The 22276-nt window shown below is 49.4% G+C and overlaps 3 protein-coding genes across 4 annotated transcripts; 1 reads left to right on the top strand and 2 right to left on the bottom strand.

The window, feature by feature from the left end:
• Positions 1-3196: 3196 nt before the first annotated feature.
• Positions 3197-4836, bottom strand: LOC120703342 (protein WHAT'S THIS FACTOR 9, mitochondrial-like). The gene has a single exon (XM_039987386.1). The coding sequence runs from the start codon at positions 4718-4720 to the stop codon at positions 3527-3529; it is 1194 nt and encodes a 397-aa protein (XP_039843320.1). The 5' UTR covers positions 4721-4836; the 3' UTR covers positions 3197-3526.
• A 21-nt stretch (positions 4837-4857) lies between these two features.
• Positions 4858-8107, top strand: LOC120703351 (chloroplastic import inner membrane translocase subunit HP30-2-like). Its single transcript, XM_039987396.1, has 6 exons — positions 4858-5268; positions 5919-6034; positions 6349-6475; positions 7446-7594; positions 7686-7748; positions 7833-8107. The coding sequence occupies exons 1-6, from the start codon at positions 4936-4938 to the stop codon at positions 7858-7860; spliced, it is 816 nt and encodes a 271-aa protein (XP_039843330.1). The 5' UTR covers positions 4858-4935; the 3' UTR covers positions 7861-8107.
• A 517-nt stretch (positions 8108-8624) lies between these two features.
• On the bottom strand, positions 8625-13805 carry LOC120703332 (chaperone protein ClpD1, chloroplastic). Of its 2 annotated transcripts, none has more exons than XM_039987374.1 (12): positions 12857-13805; positions 12153-12322; positions 11812-12041; positions 11613-11721; positions 11383-11510; positions 11174-11275; positions 10811-11092; positions 10629-10720; positions 10218-10512; positions 9883-10116; positions 9314-9544; positions 8625-9153 (listed from the first exon to the last, which is right to left on the bottom strand). In XM_039987374.1, exons 1-12 carry the CDS (start codon positions 13462-13464, stop codon positions 8842-8844), a joined length of 2793 nt encoding a protein of 930 aa, XP_039843308.1. In that variant the 5' UTR covers positions 13465-13805; the 3' UTR covers positions 8625-8841. The 2 variants fall into 2 exon arrangements, with proteins under 2 accessions (XP_039843308.1, XP_039843302.1); XM_039987368.1 differs by having other exon boundaries at positions 10596-10720; positions 12857-13464.
• Between the last annotated feature and the right edge of the window lie 8471 nt (positions 13806-22276).

The following is a 22276-nucleotide window of genomic DNA, read 5'->3' as shown; positions in this document are numbered from 1 at the left end:
GTGGAGTCCAACAAAATTTGATTTTCCATTTTATAATTTTTTTATGATTTACTATAATTTTTCTATGATTCATTCAAAATAAAGAAAAAAAACAAAACCACCATCCAAAACCACTTGAGGGGGTTATTTATCCGGTTTTGGAAAGTTTGGGGTGTAGAATATCTAGTTTTATAGGTTGGGGTGTTAAGTAATCAACTATCGATAGGTGAGGGGGTTATGTAGACTTTTTCCTTTATTTTTTCAAACATGCAGAAGAGCTGCATTGTTAGAGTATATTAGGGATATCTCTATATTAGGTAGATTAGGATTGTATCCGTATCCTACCAGATCTGTAGGAGAGGCTTCTTGCCCTCCAAGTCATGTACCCCTATATATTCAGCCTCAAGGCTCAGGTTAATACAATCCATCAATTACACCAATCCTATCCTTCCTACATGGTATCACGAGATTAGGGTTTGAGATCCTAGGCTATCTTCCGCTGCCTTAACCCTAGCGCCGCCGGCGCCCCTCCTCTCGCGCCGCCGCCTTCCCCCTGTTTCCCACGGCGCCCCTCCAAGGCGCCCCCTCGCCGGCCTTCTAGCGCGCCCCCGGGGAGGTCGCCCATGACCTCCGCCGGGGGCAGCACCCTCCATCACGGCGGATCGAGTTAATCCGCCGCCCTTAGAGTGTCAAGCAGTAGCAGATCGGCGTACCTCGTCACCCGCATGGAATCCGCCGACGACCCGATCCACGCTGCCGTGGTGGCGGTCGCAGTCTCCCTGCGGCGCCCGTGACCCACATTGTGCTGCCGTGGTGGCAGCAGGGGCTCCGCGTGGCGCCTTCAACTCGTCGTTGACGAATTTCGTGCAGCACCTCCGCTCCGACCTGTCGCCTTTCACGCTAGGCTTCCCGTCTGGATCCCGCGTCGGCTGCACCGTCCACCCGGCGGCCTCCTCTGCAGCGCCCGTGCGGCTCTATCCCGCCGGTCGCGCCTCTACCCTAGTGGCTTCCTCCGCATCCCGGGGGGTTCCGTCGTTGCCGGCCAGGACGTGCGCCGCACTCCGGATCCTCGGCTGCCGTCCCTGGCGGGGATCCTCCACCGCCTCCGGCTACCTGCCGTCACCGGGAGGGATGCGCGCCACCCGCCCTCATCGCCGTCGCCTGGCCACCTCTTTCTCACCCTCTGTTTCTATCTCTCGCCCCGTGGCTATGGTCCGTCATTGACCATGATGAGAAGGGGAGAGGATAAGAGTGGGGAGGAGGCCTGTGCTATGCGCACCCAGAGGCTCTACGCGAAGATTTGCTGCTGCTGATTTATTTTTGGTTAGTTTCTCTGATTTTTACTTGATCACTGATCGAGATTGAGTCGCCCACCGCCCGTCGACCTCGCGCCTCTACTTCAACGTTGGCGTCGACTTCACCGGCCTCTTCTTCCTCTCCGACCCTGCGGCATGGCGAGATGGCCGGCACCCTAGGGGGCGCTTGTTTGCGCCGCCGCCTACATCGCCGCCTCGTCCGCACGTCGACCTTCGCCAGCTCGTCGTCGCCTTCACCGACTTCGCCCACCGTCGTCTTGCCTCACGCTACTCGGTCTGATCAGCCGATGTGCATGATCCACCTGGCTCCCGTGACGTCCGTCCTCATCGAGCGCGCCCTTCACCGAGCATGGAGGACTGTCGCTGCTTCGCCTCTTCAGGCAGCAGTGGCGTCACCCCGTGGTCTTCTCCGCCGTTGCTTCCTCACCGCCGCCGACCATGTCCCCGACCTCATCGTCGACTCGTCGCTACGCGCTTCGCGCATGGTCTTCGTCAAGCTGTACGAGTTCTTCGCCGTATCTTTCGAGCGCCGCCGTCGCGTCAACCGGATCATTCGGCCTTGTGCTGGAAAATCTGGGTTCCCCTCCTCGATTCGTCTAGCACAACCACGTCGCCAGCGTCACCATCTCGTCCCCGACTACTTCGTCTACTCCAACAACAGCAGGCGTTGGCATCATCTACCTCGCCTTCTTCTGCACCTGCGACCGCCATGGAGGCCTTCTCTGCTGGTCCCCCTCGGTGACGGCATCTGGTTGTGCATCCTTCCTTGCACGTTCGGTATTGGCAACACCGGTGCGTGCCCATCGTCCCCGATGCGTTCCCGAGCCTGGCAAGCTCGGGCATGTGTCGCCCGATGGCCTGACTGCTACGACTTCGGCATCGCTCCCTCTACGACTGCCTCGACGCGTCGCCATCTTCGTCTCCGGCGTCTTCTCCATTACGCCACCACCATGGCGCCTCCTCGTGCGCCCGTGGCTTCATGTGCGGCTACCTTGTCTTCGGCAACCTCGACATAGCTACGTCGACCACGGCTACTCTACGTACGGCATCATCGACCATGGCTACTCGTCCTCACCTCGGCTACCTCGACATCGACACAAAGGGCTATCATCTGCTTGAGCAACCTTGTGGTTTTCCACTCCAGCCACAGCATCTGCGGCGCACTGACCGTTGTGACTGCGGGGGGATGTCAGTTTATCGACTTCTCTCCAGTCTCACCGTCTGCGACGCTCCCGCTGTGACTGCGGGGGGATGTTAGAGTATATTAGGGATATCTCTATATTAGGTAGATTAGGATTGTATCCGTATCCTACCAGATCTGTAGGAGAGGCTTCTTGCCCTCCAAGTCATGTACCCCTATATATTCAGCCCCAAGGCTCAGGCTAATACAATCCATCAATTACACCAATCCTATCCTTCCTACATGCATGTCATTCCATTAAGAATTTGACGGTCTTTTTGTTAGACATTTTAAAATTCTACAGGCATTCGACAACAATCTGGTGGCTAAGTGTCTTTGGTGTTAACAAATTTGGTATGGTCACTAGGAGTTCTAAGCAAAGAACCCCTGACTTTGGGCTAAATTATTGCTAAAAAGGGAAAGTTTGGAACAAAGAACCATTGAGTGTCCATTCAACTAAATTTCCTTTGAATAATAAGGAACCATAAAAGGGGAATAACACAGGACAAACAATTAGCAGTACAATGTGAGATAGGTCCTCCGAAGAACAATACATAGAAGCTTGAAAGGAAAATGGTGAAATTTATCGAGGAATTTCTGTTAGTTGAAATGCTGTTATTTGAACACATAAATTATGCATACATATAATATTGATGCAACATAGGTACATTGGAGCATAAAGAACAAAATCAGAAGTCTAATTTGTGGCACATGAAGAATATGTCAGTTGAACAAGCTATATTGAATCAAATGAATCACAATTCTAATTTTCTTAGTCCATAACAACAATGGAGTGCAGTTGTACAACAACTAAGCTAAGTCAAACTGCAATTCTACAAAAGGCAGAAATGATAAACAAGCTAGCATTCTAGAGGATAAATACATCACATTTTTGTTTTGCTGTGAGAACTCATAAGGGCGAACAGGTGCAAACAGTATGATATTGCAAGTCCAGGTTGATGCAATCAGGGCATATACCTGCTGAATCATCTGTTGTTTCACTCTCTTCTTCATCTAAATGCACTCGAGATCGAGTGCAGTCACAGCACATTCACTCAGAAAGTTCAAATTCATCACCTCCCACCACACATCCCTCATCCTGCTTGCCAAAAGTTTCATGTCTTTTTCTTCTCCTCGTCCTTGGCGGCAACGCTGCCCTCAATAAGATGGAGTACTCTTCCCTGATAGCAACAAGCGGATGCGCGTGCTTCTCAAGCAGCTGGCCTCCACCACCGTAAGCTTCCCTGAGAACAACCGTCTGTGTCCCAAGCACCCTGGAGAGGTAAAAAATGCCAGGGTGGCGCTCAAACACCTTAGTGAACTTCTGCGGCATGCCGAGCAGCTTCCTCATGTTGCTCACATTCTGGCGCTCTGTCCTCTTCGCCACAGTGAGGTGCAGCAGCTCATGGAACACTCCCACATTCCTCTTCTCGGACACGTCTGTGCGGCGATCGAGGCCCGACGCATTGGCATACGGGCTGGTGTACGGCAGCGCCTGCCACTCCCGCAGCCACTCCAAGCACTTGCTTCTCAGGCCAAACCCCCTTGTGAAGCTCACCGGGAAGGGGAGGCACGTGGTGTCGCCGCCGTCAGCACTCTTCTCCAGCTCGGAGACGGCGAGAAGATCGTCCCAGGAGAGGAGGCGTAGCCAGACGCGCTCGTCGCCCTCCAGCTGCTCAAGGGCGAAGTGCTCGGGGCAGCGGCGGAGGATGGAGGCCCGGTAATCGCTGGGCAGGCCGAGGTCCCAGCGGAGGAGGTCGATGGTGTGGAGCGGGAGCGAGCGGGGAAGGGTGAGCATGAGGAGGCGCCGGAGGCGGGCGACGAGGTCGTGCTCGATGGCGCGGAGGCAGTCCACCTCTCGCCGCCGCAGGTCGAGCGCCGCGCGCGTCAGCGACACGCCGCCGCGCGACAGCGCGAACAGGGTGTGGTACCTGCCGAGGAACTCGAGCGCGGAGCACGCGGAGCCACAGAGCCTCTGAACGGACCTCTCGGCGAGGAGGTCCGAGCGCGAGACGCGGTGGCCGGGCCGGCTGAACACGAGGTCGAGCAGGTGGTGGGCAGTGCGGAGGTTGCGCTCCCGCGACACCGCGGCGTCGAGCGCCCGGTCCTTGACCCACTTCAGCTTCACGTTCACCAGCGTCGCGCGCTGCTCCGCCGCGAACAGCGGCGTCCCCCACGGCGACGCGTCCCACCACCACCCCCTGCTCCCCGTCGCCGCCCGCAGCCGCAGGCAGCGCCACGCCATTGTGGTGATGGTGGTTTTGCCTCGCTGATTCTCTCGCCGCCCAAGTGCTCGTTTAATTGGGCCGCCTAACGAAATGAAGAGATGGGCCGCGGCCGTAAGAGGAGGTCCGCCTGGAGATTTGCTGCTAGGGAGGAGGGGGGTTAAGCTAAGATTCCGAAGGGATAAAGCGTGGCCGTTTTCGCAGACGCCGCCGAGAGAGTCGTCGTCGCGAGGATATGGCGGACGGGAAGCAGGGGGCGAGTTCGGCCGTGGCGTTGAAGGCCTCACCGTCGGCGGCGGCGATGGCGCGGGGGCTGCGCGGCGGTAGCAACCCTCTGGAGGAGTGGAGCGCGCGCGTGAAGGCTATTGAGGCCAGGTTCCGCGGGTGGATGGCGAAGCAGCCTATCCACATCGAGGCCGCGGCGACCACGGCCGTGGGGGCGGTGCAGGGCGGGGCGCTGGGCATGCTCATGGGCTCGCTCACGGCAGACGGAGGGTCGCCGTTCCCCACGCCGCAGCCGCCGCCCAACGCCAATCCGGAGGCCATGGCGTCGTTGAAGCAGGCCCAGGTTGTCAGCCAATCTCGTCTTGGTGATTTACGTAATTTTATTTATGTAGAATTGGACCGTTTGATCCTGAAATTGCACTTGCAGACATATTAATCTACTCCATATAGAGCGTTTGTGCGCAGAAGGAACCAATTTACCATTAGTTTCGCCTACCTGTTCCGTGTTTTGACATAATCGTAGCATGAATGCCGAGTACAGTGACTCATATAGAGTTTGAGTCTATATCTGCAATTTACTATGTTTCAAATATATGGTTAGGGGTAGTGGGTAATGATTGGTGAGTCTGGGTCTCTGGGAGGCTTATTAGTTGTATTTGAATGGAGTGAAATAGTTATGAAAAAAATACAATTGAATACGAGCTGCAGGGAAGTTCCTGATACTTTATGAGTCATCCATTGTCTGTGTTCAACAATAAATCAGCACCAGCCACCAGCCACAGCACAGCGAACAGAGTGGTTAACTTCTACCAAATCAAAATAGAGGAAATGCTCACTTTTATGCCTTATATGATCATCAAGCGAGTTTACTCAAGTGTTTTCTAGCTCATTACATGGGAATAACTGTTGGCTGCGAATGAAGCCCATGTTTATTTCTTCTGATAATTTTCATCAAATTATTTGCATCAAGATTAACATGGTACTGATTTATAGGCTTTAGCTGGTGGACCTTTGGTGCAAGCCCGAAATTTTGCAGTCATGACTGGCGCAAATGCAGGCATATCTTGTGTGATGAGAAGGATACGAGGGCAAGAGGACATCCAGGGAAGGTGATCATAATTTCATTTTATTTTCTATACACTTCAAGAAATGTTAATTTTAGTATTCAATGAAATGTTTGATTTAATCTCACTGATTTTAAGATGCGAAAACAATCATTTTGGCCACAAATGTGGTTTGCAGTTTAACACCTTCATATTTGAATGAAAGCTGGTAATTTTGACATTTCTTTCGCCTATTGTCGTTGGGTGCAAAATTGATATCTCGTTGCAAACCTAGTTAATAAGTTGCTTTGGTGGAAAAAAAATCTAGTTAAGAATTAAATTCTCGCTCCTTTGTATTTGACAATATCTTGTTTGTATAGCATGGCAGCTGCTTTTGGTTCGGGCGCTCTTTTCTCCATAGTGAGCGGAATGGGAACTCCTAATCCAGTTGCAAATGCAATTACAACTGGAGCTGCTTTTGCAGTATTTCAAGGTGGCTTTTTCATGGTAAGTACAATTAATATGATTGGGAGCTGCTTTACTTGCAACCCTTGGCCTCACTAGATTTTATGTATAATGTGTTGCCAATTTTCTTGCCAAGTCTGCTTTAAGAGACTAAGGTTGAGACAGGACTACTGTGGTCTGTGGATATTGAGCTTGTAAATATGTTTTTTTTTATACTGAGGACATCAGCCAATTCAAGTTTTTCCTTGCTTACAGTACTTTCTAGTTAATTAGAAAATTTACCTCAATGAATTTTACTTTGTGTTCTAATATGTTTTGTTAGTATGTCTTGCATGAAAGTGCGAAGCTTATCTGGTAACAAGGGGCTTGCACATTACTGTCTCGTGTTGCTTCTTCAATCTTTGCCATGAAATATGTCTACTACATGGAACATACGAGGCGACTAGTCACATGTGCAAACTAGCCCTTGAATTCCTAGAAAACAAATTGGAAACAATTCCTCTCCTATGAATAACAGAACTCTGCTCATTTTAGGCAGAATCCCATCAAACGCACGACTACAATGATTCAAAACTGACCAAGCACCCAAAATGATAATAGAGTTGAGACCTTATTGTACCTGACCATCCACTCTATCTGATGCTCCCACCCACCAATCATCAAAGGAATTGTCCTCAGGATGTGGAGAAAGTCCTGCAGGCTGACCTTCTGTAGGTTGCTGTGACCAAGCTGAGGAAATGATTGATCATTTGCTCGTCTCTTGTGTCTTCACTCGGCAAATGATGAATCGGTTATGATTTAGTTGAATACTAGTGGTCTTTTCTGCTGAGTTTTCTTTTCTTGCATAATTTATGTGAACAAAATTTTAAAACCTAATATATGTTTTTGATAGTGTTATATTTTGATTTTGGTGAAATTACTAGTCTAATGATGTTGCAAAGGGCACCAACCATTCGTTAATTCATATTGTTATGTTATATAGTAATTCTCCATTTGGCTGCATTGGATATAGATTGGGCAGAAATTCTCCAAGCCACCGAGTGAAGATACATACTACTCTCGGACAAGAAGCATGCTGCAACAACTGGGCCTTGAAAAGTATGAGAAGAATTTCAAGAAGGGACTCCTCACTGATCAAACATTACCTCTCCTCACTGACAGGTACATAGTTCTTCTGATTGTAGTCTTGTGGAACATTAAGGATTTGAAACATTTGTAGTTTACATATTGATACTCTCCTGTGTTGCTTTAGTGCTCTACGAGATGTGAAGATTCCCCCTGGCCCCAGATTACTCATTATCGATCAAATTAAAAGGTTTGTGATTACTGCACTAGCACTTCACGGTTTCCATCTCTTATTTTTCTTTGACCTGATCTCTTTTATGTGTGAATTTGTTAGGGACCCTGAGCTGGTACGTGCGAAGTGAAGTTGCAATTGTCAACTACTGGTTCTGAGTTGCATAGGGTTTGAAAGTGATGCCATCTCTGTTTTCATAATAAGCTGTCTAGGCGTGCGTATTTAGTAAGCAAGAATTTAGCTATGTTTTTGTAGTTATTTGTTTTGCCAATCGGTTTACGCCAATCCTATTGAATTTTAATAACATATATTTACATGGCATCCTATTGAAATTTAAACTGGTGTTGCGTACAGTGATCAAACCTTGGGGAAAACAAGGTGTGCCGTGTGCTCGATGAAACCTGCAACTCGGGGTTGCGCATCAGTTCGGTTAATTTTATTGTTGTTGCTGTCTATGTTTGTGTATGTTGGAGGGAAGCGAAGAGGAAATCAATATTGCCTTTTTAGAGGCTGAGACGCTGTCTATGGGGCGTGCTTGTGAAATGAACAGCGAGGCGGTAGATCAGATGAACAGCAGCTGAGTGCTGTACATGTGTCAATGTGTCAACAAGAGAGGTGGACACAGTGAACATCACAATATTGGAGTTGAACAAGAATCGTTGGTGACTTTGTAGTGCGGTTTTGGGGGAGGAAACCGAGGTAGAAGTACTGGTATTCCTGTCAGAGGTGAGGTCGATGCCAACTGTGCTGTTCGGAGTTGAGCTACCGCAATATTTGCTAGTTTGGGGAGCTAGAGTCACCTTGCAATTCCGATGTCAAAGCTCAGTAGCCAGGAGCGGAAATAACAGTCATGAACAAACTTGGGGGCAACATAGATAATTTCAGAATGATATATATTTGATAAATTGAACGGGACTCTTTCAGCAATATACAGTTGGATAAAATCTTGGAACATTAATAGCTGCCCTATCTTGTTGATACATCTTGGAATACTCTATTTACGTATCAAAGAATTATCAATCTCTTGACGCTTGAAAGAATAAAAAATTAGACCTCTACCCTACTATACTGGAAATCTGGGACATAACTTCAGGACCTCCGGCGCGGAGCTTCACAGTGCCCGTGTTGGGTCAGTGACCTGGACGATCTGTTGGTCCAGATGGCTCATGCATGGCTTCCCCTCGGCATCGATGTCCATCAGAATCGTGTCGCCAGGCTTGAACTCGCCGAACAGAATCGCTTCGCTGATGACATCCTCAATCATGTGAGTGACAGCCCTCCGCAGCGGCCGTGCCCCGTAGCTCTTGTCGTACCCTTCTTGGCAAATCAGATCCTTCATTGCATCAGACACCTCCAAGCCTATCCCAAGGGACAAAAGCCTGCCCTTCACTTCCTTCAGGATGATATCAAGAATGGCCAGCATCTGCAAATATATGTCAAGGAGAGGATTACCACTAGCTTCTCATGTGTTGTATGTTACAAGCATCAACTACGAAATTAATCTAATCTATAAGTGGCTGGTATCAAGGAAAGAAGGTTTACAAATTCAAACTTCCTCAGAGCAAAACGTAAAAGAAACAGACCTGAGTCTTCTCCAGAGGACGGAACACAACCATCTCATCAATTCTGTTGAGCAACTCTGGTCGGAAAAATGCCTTCAGCTCTTCCATTACTAGGGATTTCATTGCAACATACGAGCTTGACTCGGTATCTTCCTTCAAGAAACCTATGCTCCGCCTTCCCTTTGAAATTGATGTAGAACCAACATTTGAAGTCATCACAATCAATGTATTCTTGAAGGAAACCCTGCGGCCCTGCAGTCCACACAATCAATGTAATTTAGCATCTAGATTAGTGTGCTGTCTTGATATCTTATTACATGGAGAGGCGTAGGACTATTTAAGTTCCTTCCTAAACACATGTGACAGCGAGTCTAGCACCTTGGTTTATAAATTGCTTTGATATTCAATTTCAACAAGCATATTTCAAATGAGACCTTGAAGGGCTTCTAATTTAAATAAACTGTGACAGAAGTACAAAATTCTGGCCATTTTATTATCAGGTTAAGGGAACAGGCTTAATCTCATTTGGTTCAGTAATTGTACTGTTCAGAATCAATTGTTGCATGTAACAGGATCCGCTGATGTATTACCTGTGAGTCTGTCAAATGTCCATCCTCAAAGATTTGGAGAAGGATGTTGAAAATATCAGGGTGAGCTTTCTCTATCTCATCCAGCAATACCACAGTAAAGGGTTTCCTCCTGACTGCTTCTGTCAAAGTACCAGTTTCACCATAGCCAATGTACCCTGGAGGAGAGCCTATGAGCTTGCTCACAGTGTGCCTCTCCATATACTCGCTCATGTCTAATCTAAGCATAGCAGATTCCTATTGAAAAACAAAGCAAACATCCTGTCAGGCCACATTCTATCAATCAGACAAAACATTGTGGAAATAATAACATGATGATCAGAATATGATTGACTTACCGATCCAAAATAACTTGCTGCTAGAGCCTTGGTAAGCTCTGTTTTACCGACTCCTGTTGGACCACAGAAAAGCAGTGTAGCGATAGGTCTATCAGGGTCATTAAGGCCAACACGCGATCTCTTCACTGCACGAGATATGGCCACAACTGCATCATCTTGGCCAATGACCCGTTTCCTGAGCTCATCGTCTAGTCCTACTAGAAGCTTTTTATCATCGGCCGTCAACTGCTGCACTGGTATCCCTGACCATAATGAGGCAACTCTTGCAATTTCCTCTGTCCCAACTACAATTGGTCTGCATTTCCAAATGTTCCTCAGTTAGCAGATATGTAGGAAACAGAGAATACCCTTTATGACATGTTGACGGACAAAACTTACTCATCAGCTGAGAGTGATGAGGTCGATGTTGACCTGCTATTGTCTTCATATGGTACTTCAACGTCAGAACTTCCACTCTCTTGCTTATTCACATTTGGAGAATATTTTGCCTTGTTAGATAACACCTGAGTAATGAAGGGCAATAAAATATTAGTATTTTTCTCGCTAGATGGACCAAAAAGTTATATCACATAAGCAGTAAAATGTTTCGTTACCACTTCATGCATGGCCTGTGCAGATCTTATCTCTTGCCAGTATTCATCTGGTGACTTCAAGAGAATTGAAGACTGCCCTTCCTTCTTCCTGTTAAATGACTCCATCCGAGCTCTACTTCCAGCCTCATCAATTAGATCAATAGCCTTATCAGGAAGCTGTCTGTCAGGGATATATCTTGCTGACAGATAAACTGCTGCATTGATGGCTTCTAATGTGAATTTGCATTTATGGTAAGTTTCGTATTTCTCACGAAGACCAAGCAATATCTTCACAGCAACTTCCTGCGATATGTTTAGAAAGATGGTTAAGAGACAAGTTTACCTATAAAACTACCTGACTTTCATAAGAAATAACCATGATACCTGACTAGGCTCAGCTACTAATACTGGCTGGAAGCGGCGGGCCAAAGCCTTATCCTTCTCAAAATGCATCCGGTGTTCATCTAGAGTTGTTGCTGCAATGCACTAGAAATACAAACAATATCGTGCATGAGATAGGAAATGTAATAAGTACCATCTTTTCTACATATATAATAGTAGCAACTAAGTAAGAAATCAGATGAATCTAATACCTGCAGTTCACCTCTAGCAAGCGCGGGCTTCAGCAAGTTGCCAATGTCAAGGCCAGAACCCTTACCCTTTCCAACAGTTCCAGTTCCAATAAGATTGTGAACCTCATCAATAAAAAGAATAACATCGCCTGCATAATTTTTTTTATGATTTTTAATTTCATGACCACATGCAGAAGCTTAACATCTAGAAACATTATCCGATAACCTTTCAAATTGCATTACTAACTAACCTGCTTCCCGGACTTCCCGAATTATACTAGTAACCCTAGACTCCAATTCACCTCTCTCTTTAGCGCCAGCAATAAGTAGACCAACATCCAGTGACAATATACGTTTTGCCTGCAAACAATTTAAAGATGAATATTACTTAGCTGAAAGATGGTTTGCAAATGCATAACTTTATACAGATCAATGGCAAGTCAAGCTTACCACAAGATAAATGGGGACATCACCATTTGCAATTCGAAGAGCAAGTCCCTCAGCAATTGCAGTTTTCCCAACTCCTGCCTCACCCAAAAGAATAGGATTGTTCTTCGTCCGTCGGCATATTATCTGAACCACTCTCTCAATCTCCTCTTCACGACCAATAATAGGATCGATGAAACCTCCACTAGCTTGTGTGGTCAAATCCAAACAAAACTGGTCTAGTGCACCCTTCTCTGAAAAAGATAAGCAATGCAAGTGTGTGATGAGATTACTATTACTAACTAAGCCTAGAGTAGAACAAACAAACATGAGTGTAAGCTCTGATGAAACTGCTGGCTCCGGACCTTTCTTTTTAGTCAAGGATTGGGAGAAAGCAGATCTTCCAGCTGCAGCAGGAGCCTTCTCTGGGACTTTGAAAGATGGTGCTCCGGCAGGGTCTCTTCCATCTTTCGCAAGCTCTGCTTGAAGACGGTCAACCGCAACTGATGCTAGCTGACTTGGATCAGCTCCCAAACTACAGCAACCAACATATTTATCAATGACGGCACAAATGATGAAAGGGCTAGAAGATAGCTTATTTTGTTCTGTCCGTTTTCAGTGAGGACCAATTTCTTGTCAACATCTTGTCATGGTATCATCCATTGGTATGTTCAGTTTGTACCATGGTTAATAGTTTCTGGACAAGATAACCTCGTAGGGTAGAAATGGAACAACCCTCATGAATTAGACAATGTCATTTTCTGGGGGAGCAAATGGCTATGTAAAACTGCAAGGCTAGTGTACTAGATGTCAAATGATGGTTTATTAGTCTTCCTCTGAGCTACAGTCAGACAGAAAATGAGTGATCGTTATGCTTGTAAAAGAGGACAAGCACCAGACGACATGGTCTAAGATGCTAAGCATATGGCTCTGCTATGCTATAGGTCATTATTTGATGAGTAAGTAGATGGCATCCATCACAGTGGATCTGGCGGTGAATTGTAACTGAGAAACAAATAACACGCTTCTGACGGACAGAATGGATGAGGAGGATACAATAGGTACCTACCTCCTGAGGAGGTTGTTGGTGGTTGGATCGTCGAGGGTGAAGAGCGCGATGGCGAGGTGCTCCGGCGAGATGAAGCTGGATCCCATGTTCTTGGAGAGCACGACGGCGACCTCAAAGACCTGCTTGGCGGTCGCGGAGAAGGGCACGTCGGTGTCGAGCCCCGATCCGGCCTTTGGCGCCGCCGGCGCGCCGGCGTCCCTGGACCCGATGCCGCGGCACTCCTCCCTGGCGCGCTCGATGTTGATCCCCGACGAAAGGTAGCCGCCGGGGGAGCGGTCCTCGGCGACGAGGCCGAGGAACAGGTGGCGCGGCGCCACCGCGGGCTCCCCGAGCCCCCGGGCCTCCCGCTGCGACAGCACGACCGCCTTGACGGCCCGCTCCGTGAACCGCTCGAACACCGCCCTGACGACGCCGCCCCTCCGCGCCCGCCGCGGCGCCGGCCCCGCCGCCGCCGCGGGGCGCGGGAGCGGGTGCACCAGTACCACCGCCCTCGTCCCGAACCCCGCCGCGCCCCACCGCGCCGGCGCGGCGGCGAGCCTCCGGGCGCCCCCGCGGGCCGCCCCCGCCGCGAGCACCGACGACGAGGTGGAGCAGCAGCACACCTCCATCGCTGGCTACCCGCGGATAAGAATCCGAGCAACTATGTTTAGCCGCTTAATACCTCGGCCGTTGACCCTCCTCCTGCTCGCTCCGCCAACGAACGAAATGCTTCCGCTACGTGTCGCGCGGGCGCGCGCTCCTCCTACTTGGCTCGCCGCGAGGTCCCTGTATCTCTACTCGCGCTCGGAGGAGGCGTGGCCCGGCGAGCGAATGGTGTTGAGTAGGCGAGGAGGCGGAGGCGGGGTGGTATAAAAATACCCGCGCGGCGCAGGCGGGGGCGGGAGGAGGAGGGGGAAGGAAGCACGCAAGGAAGGAGGGAGGAGCGCGAGGGAGTCGGGAATGGCAGGCAGTTCGGCGCGTGGGGCGATAGCGAACGGTGGTGGTTTTGCTTTCAACTGCCGCCGGGGCGGAGGGGAGGGGGGCCTGCGTTTCTACCGCGCGCCGGCCGGCCCGCCCGGGGCGGCGGCTTCCGCGCCCGCACGCCACCACCCACCCCGGCGCCCGCGCAGTCAAACGAGGGGCGCGGCGGCAAGGCTGCCGACCGTCCGACGGGCGGCGGCGCCCGGCGACATGGATCGCGGCCGTCGAGTCGGGTCGATTTGATCCTGGGCATTTGGCCACTGTTTCGGCCGTTTCCCGGCGGGCTGTTCCGGGTGCCGTGGTGCGCGCGGCCACCCAGTACGGCGGGGACGTAGCCCACCACACCCGCCGCGCACACGGGCCCGGAGGTCAGCGGCCGGTCGCTGGGGCCGGTGCAGCGAACCCGGCCGGCGCGACGCGTCGCGTCGGAAAGGAAGGCCAGGGCCAGGGGGGGTCGTACGCGTCGGCACACATGTCATCCGCCTCAGCCGGCGACGTGGCCGCCTGGGCTCGGGCCAAGCGGGTCGCTCGCGTGTGAACAGGCCGGAAGCTTCTGCTTTTTTCTGTACACGTGTGTGAAGATTTCACCGTGTGACTATTGACAGCGTTGGGAGATTGCTCATTTGCCCGTGCCGTGCCAGCGAACGGAACGGAACGGGGCGCACCGCTGAATGAGGCCGACTTGGGCAACTGCCAACTAAGGCCCTTGGTTCTCCGGTACTAGTTGTACTAGGGAACTTTGATCATTAATTACTGGTATTAAATGAAGACAGTTTGCAAAACTAACTTCACAGTCCTGCGCTACTCCGCGAGACGAATCTAATGAGGCTTTTGACCGTACGATTAGAGGATGGTTACTATAGCATTATTGTAGCCAATCACGGATTAATTATCATCATTAGATTCGTCGCGTAAAATTACACCTATCTGTGAAAAGATTTTACAAACAAACTTTATTTAGACCTCCATGCATGAAAGATTCTTTTTTATAGTACTACTTGTACTACATAACCAAACAAGGTCTGATCTGATGTCGGATTTATGCCCTTGCCATGATCAAGCAATTATCATGTGGGCTTTGTGGATGCGACGGAATAAAAGCCGACATGGCGAATTAACAATGACGATTCGACAAGATGTGGTATGAGATAGCTAAATGGGCCGCACGGCACGGCACGGCACGGCACGATAGGCACAGTTGGCCTGGCGTGCTCGTGCCGACTCGAGCTCGGAGCTTGGGGGCAGCGGCGGCGAGAGGTGCGGGAGGAGGAGCGCATGTCAGCCAGCCGTACCCGCCTGCTCGCATGACGGTCATCGATCTTTGTCGCGCCAACACCATTTTATCCCCGCATGCTCCTGCGCCGACCGGCGGCCTCTACCGCGCGTCCCGGCCACCGTCATCCATCTGGCCATCATCGTCGCCTCGCGAGCTAGCTGCCGGTGCTTGCCCCACGCACGCCAACCCCCTACCGTGCCGTTCTCCATCCGCGGGGTAAGGGAAGGGGCCGCAGCGGGGAGAGCATATAAGGGAGGGGGAGGAGACTAGGAGAGAGGAGGCCAACAAAGGCCATGTTTGGCTAGGGGTCAAATCAAAATTTCACAAAAAGACGAATGCCCGCATGCAGTACTAAATGAAGTTTATTTGCAAAACCTTTTTAGAAATGGGTGTAAATTTTCGAGACGAATCTAATGAGCCAAGTTTCATCATGATTGGCTACACTGATGCTACAGTAACCGCACCCAATCATCCTTCAATCGTGCGGTCAAAGACCTCATTAGCTAAAATAATTGCTACAGTACCATAGTTGTGGAGGTAATTTTGTAATTAGACTTTATTTTATACCCTTAATTAGTGGTCAAAGTATCGTTTCTCTCTCATCAAAAAGTTTTCACGCCACAACCAAACACGGCCAAAGAGAGAATTGGTTGAGTAGTGTGAGGTTGCTAGTCGTGTCGTGTCATCTATAGGTATGGCTAGAAACACGGCTCATGATTTGTGTCAACCGGAACATCAACTCGATCAGCACGTGCTAGACCATCTGAGTTGGAAGAAACCGATGCGGGGGTATTTCAAGGTGAAAATAGATGCAATCCTCCATCCATCCAGTTTTGATAGATATATTTTCATATGACACAATGACCAGGGCATAAAGTGTGTCTACCAATCTAATCAATAATGCAATATAGATTTTTTGTTGGTCCTCCAATGTTTTAACTAAGAATTTCTCGTTAATAGTGCTATTTATTGTCACAGCTCATGCTAATAACAAATATAGCTATCAATTTTGAACATTTGAGTTTTTGAATATATCTATCAAAACTGAATGGAGACAGTATTTTCTGATGACAGCAAGCGAGGGGCCACCTCTAGTGTTATCAGGGACCGTGAAGGTGTTTTTCAGGCAGCATAGGCCATCTTATACGACAAGTGCTTTGATGCATGCTTAATGCTTTATGGAGGCTACGACGTGCAGAGAGTCTCAAACTCGCCCTGCGACTGGGTTTCCAGCGAGTGGTGGTTGAGACCGATTGCCTACACGTGGTGCAGCTCGCAACTCTGGAATAAGTTGGAGACCCAGCACTCGACCATCGACCCCGTTCTTCGAGAGATCCGTGATCTCTCAGAGCTTTGCCTTTCAGGAATTTTCATTCTCTTCTGTTTGCAGAAATTGTAATAAGGTAGCTAATTTTCTAGGTAAGTGTAGGTTTCGGCCTCGCATGGTTCGGAGACGTGGCATGCGTGCGTGTATGACACCTGATTGTTTCCGAGGCTTCGGCCAGCTGATTAATGCAAGGCAAGCAAGTAACAAAAAAAAAGACTAAAGGACTATTGACAGCGGGGGAGATTGCCCGTGCCGTGCCAACGAGCGGAACGGAACGGGGCCGCACCGCACCGCACCGCACCGGTAGATTGGCAGTGGCCGGGCGGGGACGTGCACCGAGGGCGAAGCCAGCCGCCACGGCCATCGGTGTCAGCTTTACTATGTACTGGTGTCAGCTGCTTAGATGAACAGTATGAAATAGTAATTTGCTATTACTTTTGCCACAAGTCGTCGAGCTGGCATCAACAGTGACACCTAGCTCCGCGCCCTACGTGCACGTGCCGGAACAGCGCTGGTTTCGTTCCCCGTTCGGACTCGTCAGCGGCCTGCTGATGGGCTGGTGGCCATGCGCCCCGCGTGTGGTGGTGCTTGCGAGTTACAGCAACCACCTCATTTCCTGGCGCCGCTTGGCAGGCGCGCGGCGCGCCTTTGTTTCGAGAACGTCGTGCGCGCGATCCCCCCGATTCCTTGGAGGACAGGGTGCACGATTCCGGCATCCCTTTCGTGCAGAGCAGAACAAGCCGGGAGGTCCCGTAGGGTACGTGCTGTGCTGTGGCTCTCCCTTGATCTGAGACTGATCTGAGCCGCAAGGTCACAACTGGCGACACATTGCTCTGCATCTTCTAGTCCTCCACCTGCTGGCCTCTAGCCCTTTTGGGCTAGATCGTTTTTGCTTGGAAGGGGAGAAACTTTTATCGTGTTTGGTTTATTTTGCAAAAAAATTCACCATACATGCACAGAGCACTATAGCACTAAGTGAAGTCTATTTGTAAAATCTTTTCACTGGTAGATACAACTTTGCGTGACGAATCTAATAAGCCTAATTAATCAATGATTTGCTACAGTAATGCTACGGTACCATTTCCTACTCATCCTTCAATCATGCGGTCAAAGATCTCATTCGCTACAGTATTGCTATAGTGCCCATGGCTGTGGAGGCGTTTTTGTAATTAGACTTTATTTAATATTTCTAATTAATTGTCAAAGTTGCAAAAAGACAAGCACCAGCGCTGTGCGCCTGTGCGTGCACGACCAGTCCGTGAGCACGAACAAAGATAGGAACGGACACGTGTGCCCGCCGATAACGGGGTGCCTTTGGCCTTTCAGGCTTACGGAAGCATGCATGAAGTCATTCTACTACTCTTAATAAAGCATGTGGTTGCCAATGGAAATCTACAATAAACTAGTCATGAAGAATTAGTGAACTTGCTTGTCTTTATCATTCTACTACTTTTAATCAAATGATGCAATGATTAGTAGAGGACGACTTCGCCGCGGAGGAGAAGACTAATTAATTAACTCTTGCCATGCATGGTTAGTGCTCCTAATCCACTGCGATGCCCGAGCTTAATTTCGCTGGCCAGTCGACTGACCGGAGTGGATCTTTCGTCCAATCGTCCGTCGTCGACCAGACCGCGACGGCAGGGGCGTTTGCGCACGGAACGCAACACGGGGCGTGCACTTGCGTGCGGAGGAGGGCGAAAGAGAAGGGGAAGCCTTTCCCCACACGGCTCGATGCTTTTCATCCCACTCCAGCAGCAGTAGACCAAAAGCACATCAGTTCCCTCCCCCAGGCAGGCTGAGAACAAAGTTCCGTTTCAGTGATGGTCTGTTCATTGCTTCCTACTGGCGGCAGTTGACGATACTTTTCCCAAAGATATTTTTCGAACGGCCATTTCGCGAAGCTTCCTGGCAGCGCGCTGGATCTACCTGGTACATACTAACCTTTTTATTTGTACCCTTTTGCAGTTGTCGAAATATTCGATACAAAACCAATTCAGCGAGCTTTAATCATTCTGTTCTGCTGACAAATAGCTACACTATTTTTTTCTCATACCAAATCAGCACCAGCCACCAGCTAGCCAGCGGTATTTTTTCTCACATTAAATCAGCACCAGCCATCAACCACAGCCAACAGAACAAAGAAAATTTCAGTTACCCCCTTCATCCACATTCAAAACGGCAGTGGCTAGCGGGAGAGGCATTCTTTCTTTCACCCACTTTGGGTTTGATGGATCGTCTCAGATCAGCACGCCGAATAACAAGGAAATCAAAGGGGCTACCTGCAACATTTTCTCCGTACCCTAGCGCGCCGCACTATAGATCTCGGTGGCCACCATGTAAAAGTTGCCATGTTTATGAGCATCGTCAACTTGCTGCACCTAGATAAGCAATTGGAGTGGTGATGCATCTAAAGCACATCCATCTGCTATTCTGCTAAGTTTGTGTAGTGATGGTACATTTAACTCTTTTCAACGAAAAAAACATATATATGCCAAAAAAAAAACAAAGGAAACTGTGATATGTATCCGTCGGGGCTTTTGCACAACATAAATTTGGCCTTGCTACGTGGTCCCAATTCTTGGCCCATATATGATGGGCTCACATGGTTACACCCGTCAAGGATCTTTTTCATTTTTATATTTAAAAAAAATAAAATTTCAAAAATATATGTCGAATAGAGAAATTTTTAAAGATGGGTGCCTGTCGCCTCCCTAATGGGCGACAGGGTGCCTGTCGCCCATCCAGTGGGCGACAGGATCTAAATGTAAAAAAAATTACATTTAGGTCCTCGCGCTCAGGGCGCATTAAATAGTGAACTTGTAAAATCGATATAAAATCGTAGAAAATAAGAAAAATACAAACTTAACTGTTCTGGATTCTATGAAATAATATCTACAACTTTTGTTACATAAAGTTTTTCATTTGATCAATATATCTAAATCAAGAAAAATAGTTTTTGTACCTAGAAAAATCTGAAATAATTCATTTGGTCTAGTTGTGCTTATCTAAAATTTACCAAACTTTTTTTATAGCTCTTAGGAAATAAAATAATGGTACTTTAAAAGTTATGGCTTCTAATACTCAGTATAGCAGCATGGATAAATAACCCATTTAAACTAGACATATTGCAAGATCTAATTTAAAAACTTATTCTAGAAATGTTTTCTGGGCCTACCAATTTTGTACAAGCCTATGCTCACCATATGCAACACTCTGGCCAAAGATGATATGCATCCAAAGGATGGATCTTGAGATTTAAATAAAAGTGCATTAAATTGGTATTTAAAATAGAGCAAGATACATTTATCAAATGAAAAATTTTATGTAACAAAAGTTGTAGATCTTGTTTTATAGAATCCATAACAGTTGAGTTTGTATTTTTTTCATTTTTCTACGATTTTATATCGATTTTACAAGTTTACTGTTTAATGCGCCCTGGGCGCCAGAACCTAAATGTAAATTTTTTTATATTTAGGTCCTGTCGCCCACTGGATGGGCGACAGGCACCCTGTCGCCCATTAAAGGGGCGACAGACACCCATTTTTGAAAATTTCCCTTTGAAAATTTATTTTTTTTAAATATAAAAATGAAAAAAGCGCCCCCGTCAACCGCAATGCTGAGTTTCCGGATGACCGCGCGCAAGGAAAGTTACGGTCGACATGGCCCACCACGTGATTCCCTCTCCCCACCTGCTCCCTTCCTCTATCCATTTTTTCTCTTTCTCATTCTGGATCTGGATCCAGGCGAGCCGCCCCGCGCTGGCTGTCCGTCCTCCTCCCCATCCCTTTCCTCTCTTCCATGGCCGGCAGTCCTCCTCCCCATCCCTTCCCTCTGCCTCCCCCTTCCTCTCTCTCCCTCCCTTCCTCTGCTCCATGGCCAGCCGTCCTCCTCCCCCTCCCTTTTTTCTCTGCTCCATGGCCGGCAGCGGGGGAGGAGAGGCGGGCGGGGCCCCTCTGCTCCATGGCCGGCGGCGGGGAGGGGAGGCGCGGCGGTCCGGCGGCAAGGAGGTGAGGGGTGGCGTGGCGTGGCGTGGCGGCGGCAGGGACGGGAGGCGTGGCGCCGGGCCAGCGGCGTGGAGGGGAGGCGGCGGGGTGGGGAGGAGGCGCCGCCGCCCGCCGCCGCGCCAGATTCAGTTTTTTTTTTGCAAAAATTTTTCAACAATTTTTTTTGAATTCCTTTGATTTTTTCGGATGAATATTTTTTTAATGATACAAAAAAAAATTCTTGAATTTTTTCTGCTCTCCAATTTTTTTTCTTGAATTTTTTTGGTCTCCAAAATTTTTCGTCAAAAAAATTTCTCTCTCCAAAATTTCTCTTACGAATTTTTTTCCAAAATCGTAAAACGACAAAAAAATTACTAAAAATGAAAAAAAAAACAAACGGTCAGGAGATCGACCGTAAGGAGCCCCTCACTTACAGTCAAGTAAATTAGCGATACCCCCGTCAACTTCCATCAGGCCCATCTCAAAATTAGCCGACGCGTCATTTATTTAGGCAAGCGCGCTCGCTAGTCTCCGAAATCCTCCCGTGGGCCGTGGCCTACTGGCCTGCCTCATCATCGCCCTCGCCGATCACGTCGCCGCTGCATGCCCCGACATCGACCTCTCTTCCGTGGATATTTCGAACCCCGGCATTGTTTGCACAAACCTGGCGGAAGAACGGATCGAGTAAATGATCAAAAAAAAAAACCGGATCGAGTAAATCAAGCGAAAACCTGTCTGACTACTGCAATCAGACTTCTTTTTTTTTTGAAGTAATGGTACTCTGATTCTTCTTTTACCTTTTTACGATTGATGACTTCTCGTAGCTTTACCAGTCTTTTTTTAACAGTGCTGCTGCTCTGCTTTGCACACGTGGCACCATGGGGTTTGGTGAAAAACCGACTGAAATAAGGAGTTGACAGTAAGCAATCTAGGGAGCGAGTATGCCTGCTAATGGAGTTGAACCCATCCCAAATCCGCCCCTACCCATATTTCAAGAGCCCTAACTACCACCCGCCCCGACCCACCCCGTCGGCCCAATGCCCCAACCCGCCCCAACCCGAAGTCACGATGGAAGATGATATGCGAATTACGTGCCGATCTACTACCATAGCGCCCCAACCCGTCCCAACCCGTCTATGTCGTCAACCCAACCCGCCCCAACCCATTTCATAGTGTCATCCGTTTCCACCCATCCAATAGTACCCGTATTAAAACCCACCCAAAAAACCCATCAAACCCCGCCCCATTAACAGGAGTAGGAGCGAGTGGGCAGTTTAGAGAGCAACAGCAACAACCAGCAGCCACCCACCCCAAGCAAAGCGTCGACGTGGGCGGCCTGCGGCGTAACGGCGGCGTTCAGCTCCGGGAATACTTGGAACGATACCATACCATGCATCCTCCCTGCGAGCATCAACCAACGAATATCGGAGCGGGAGAGAGATAGATCCTGGCTCCTCGCACATCGATCTTGGACGCCGTCGCCGACGCTCTTTCCGTGAGGGACCAAGTCACCAACACCCCGCACCAACTGTCGCGCACGCACGCGAGCCACACCCTCTCCGGGCTCTGGCCCCTCCTCCCGCGGCCACGCCGCCGCCGACGGCGCCGACGACGATAAGGTGCGCCGCGCTCCCCCCCCCCCCCCCCCCCCCCCCCTTTAGCGCAGAGGAAAAAAGGAAGGCGCATCGGATTCATTCGCCCCACATCGCTTATCGGCAGCGGCGCACAAGTGTCCGACTCCCGGCCGCCACCGGCTCTCGTGCCGTCCGCCCGTCCCAACTCTTGGTGACGCACCAACACCCGTCAAACCGTCGGCGCCACAGCGCGGCGCACGGCTAGTCCAGCGCAACCCCGTCCAGAGGACCAGCGCG

Source organism: Panicum virgatum, chromosome 1K, assembly GCF_016808335.1.
Source record: "Panicum virgatum strain AP13 chromosome 1K, P.virgatum_v5, whole genome shotgun sequence".
Lineage (NCBI taxonomy): Eukaryota > Viridiplantae > Streptophyta > Magnoliopsida > Poales > Poaceae > Panicum > Panicum virgatum.
Note: the sequence above shows the minus strand (reverse complement) of the source record. Positions and strands in the feature narration are given on the sequence as shown.

Excerpts from the sequence above, each read along its gene's own strand:
- LOC120703342 (XM_039987386.1), bottom strand. The coding sequence starts at position 4,720 with ATGGCGTGGCGCTGCCTGCGGCTGCGGGCGGCGACGGGGAGCAGGGGG.
- LOC120703351 (XM_039987396.1), top strand. The coding sequence starts at position 4,936 with ATGGCGGACGGGAAGCAGGGGGCGAGTTCGGCCGTGGCGTTGAAGGCC. Across the intron at positions 5,269-5,918 it reads CGTCGTTGAAGCAGGCCCAG|GCTTTAGCTGGTGGACCTTT; the intron begins GTTGTCAGCCAA and ends ACTGATTTATAG. Across the intron at positions 7,749-7,832 it reads ATTATCGATCAAATTAAAAG|GGACCCTGAGCTGGTACGTG; the intron begins GTTTGTGATTAC and ends TGAATTTGTTAG.
- LOC120703332 (XM_039987368.1), bottom strand. The coding sequence starts at position 13,464 with ATGGAGGTGTGCTGCTGCTCCACCTCGTCGTCGGTGCTCGCGGCGGGG. Across the intron at positions 10,117-10,217 it reads CAGCAAGTTATTTTGGATCG|GAATCTGCTATGCTTAGATT; the intron begins GTAAGTCAATCA and ends GTTTTTCAATAG. Across the intron at positions 9,545-9,882 it reads GACATTTGACAGACTCACAG|GGCCGCAGGGTTTCCTTCAA; the intron begins GTAATACATCAG and ends TGTGGACTGCAG.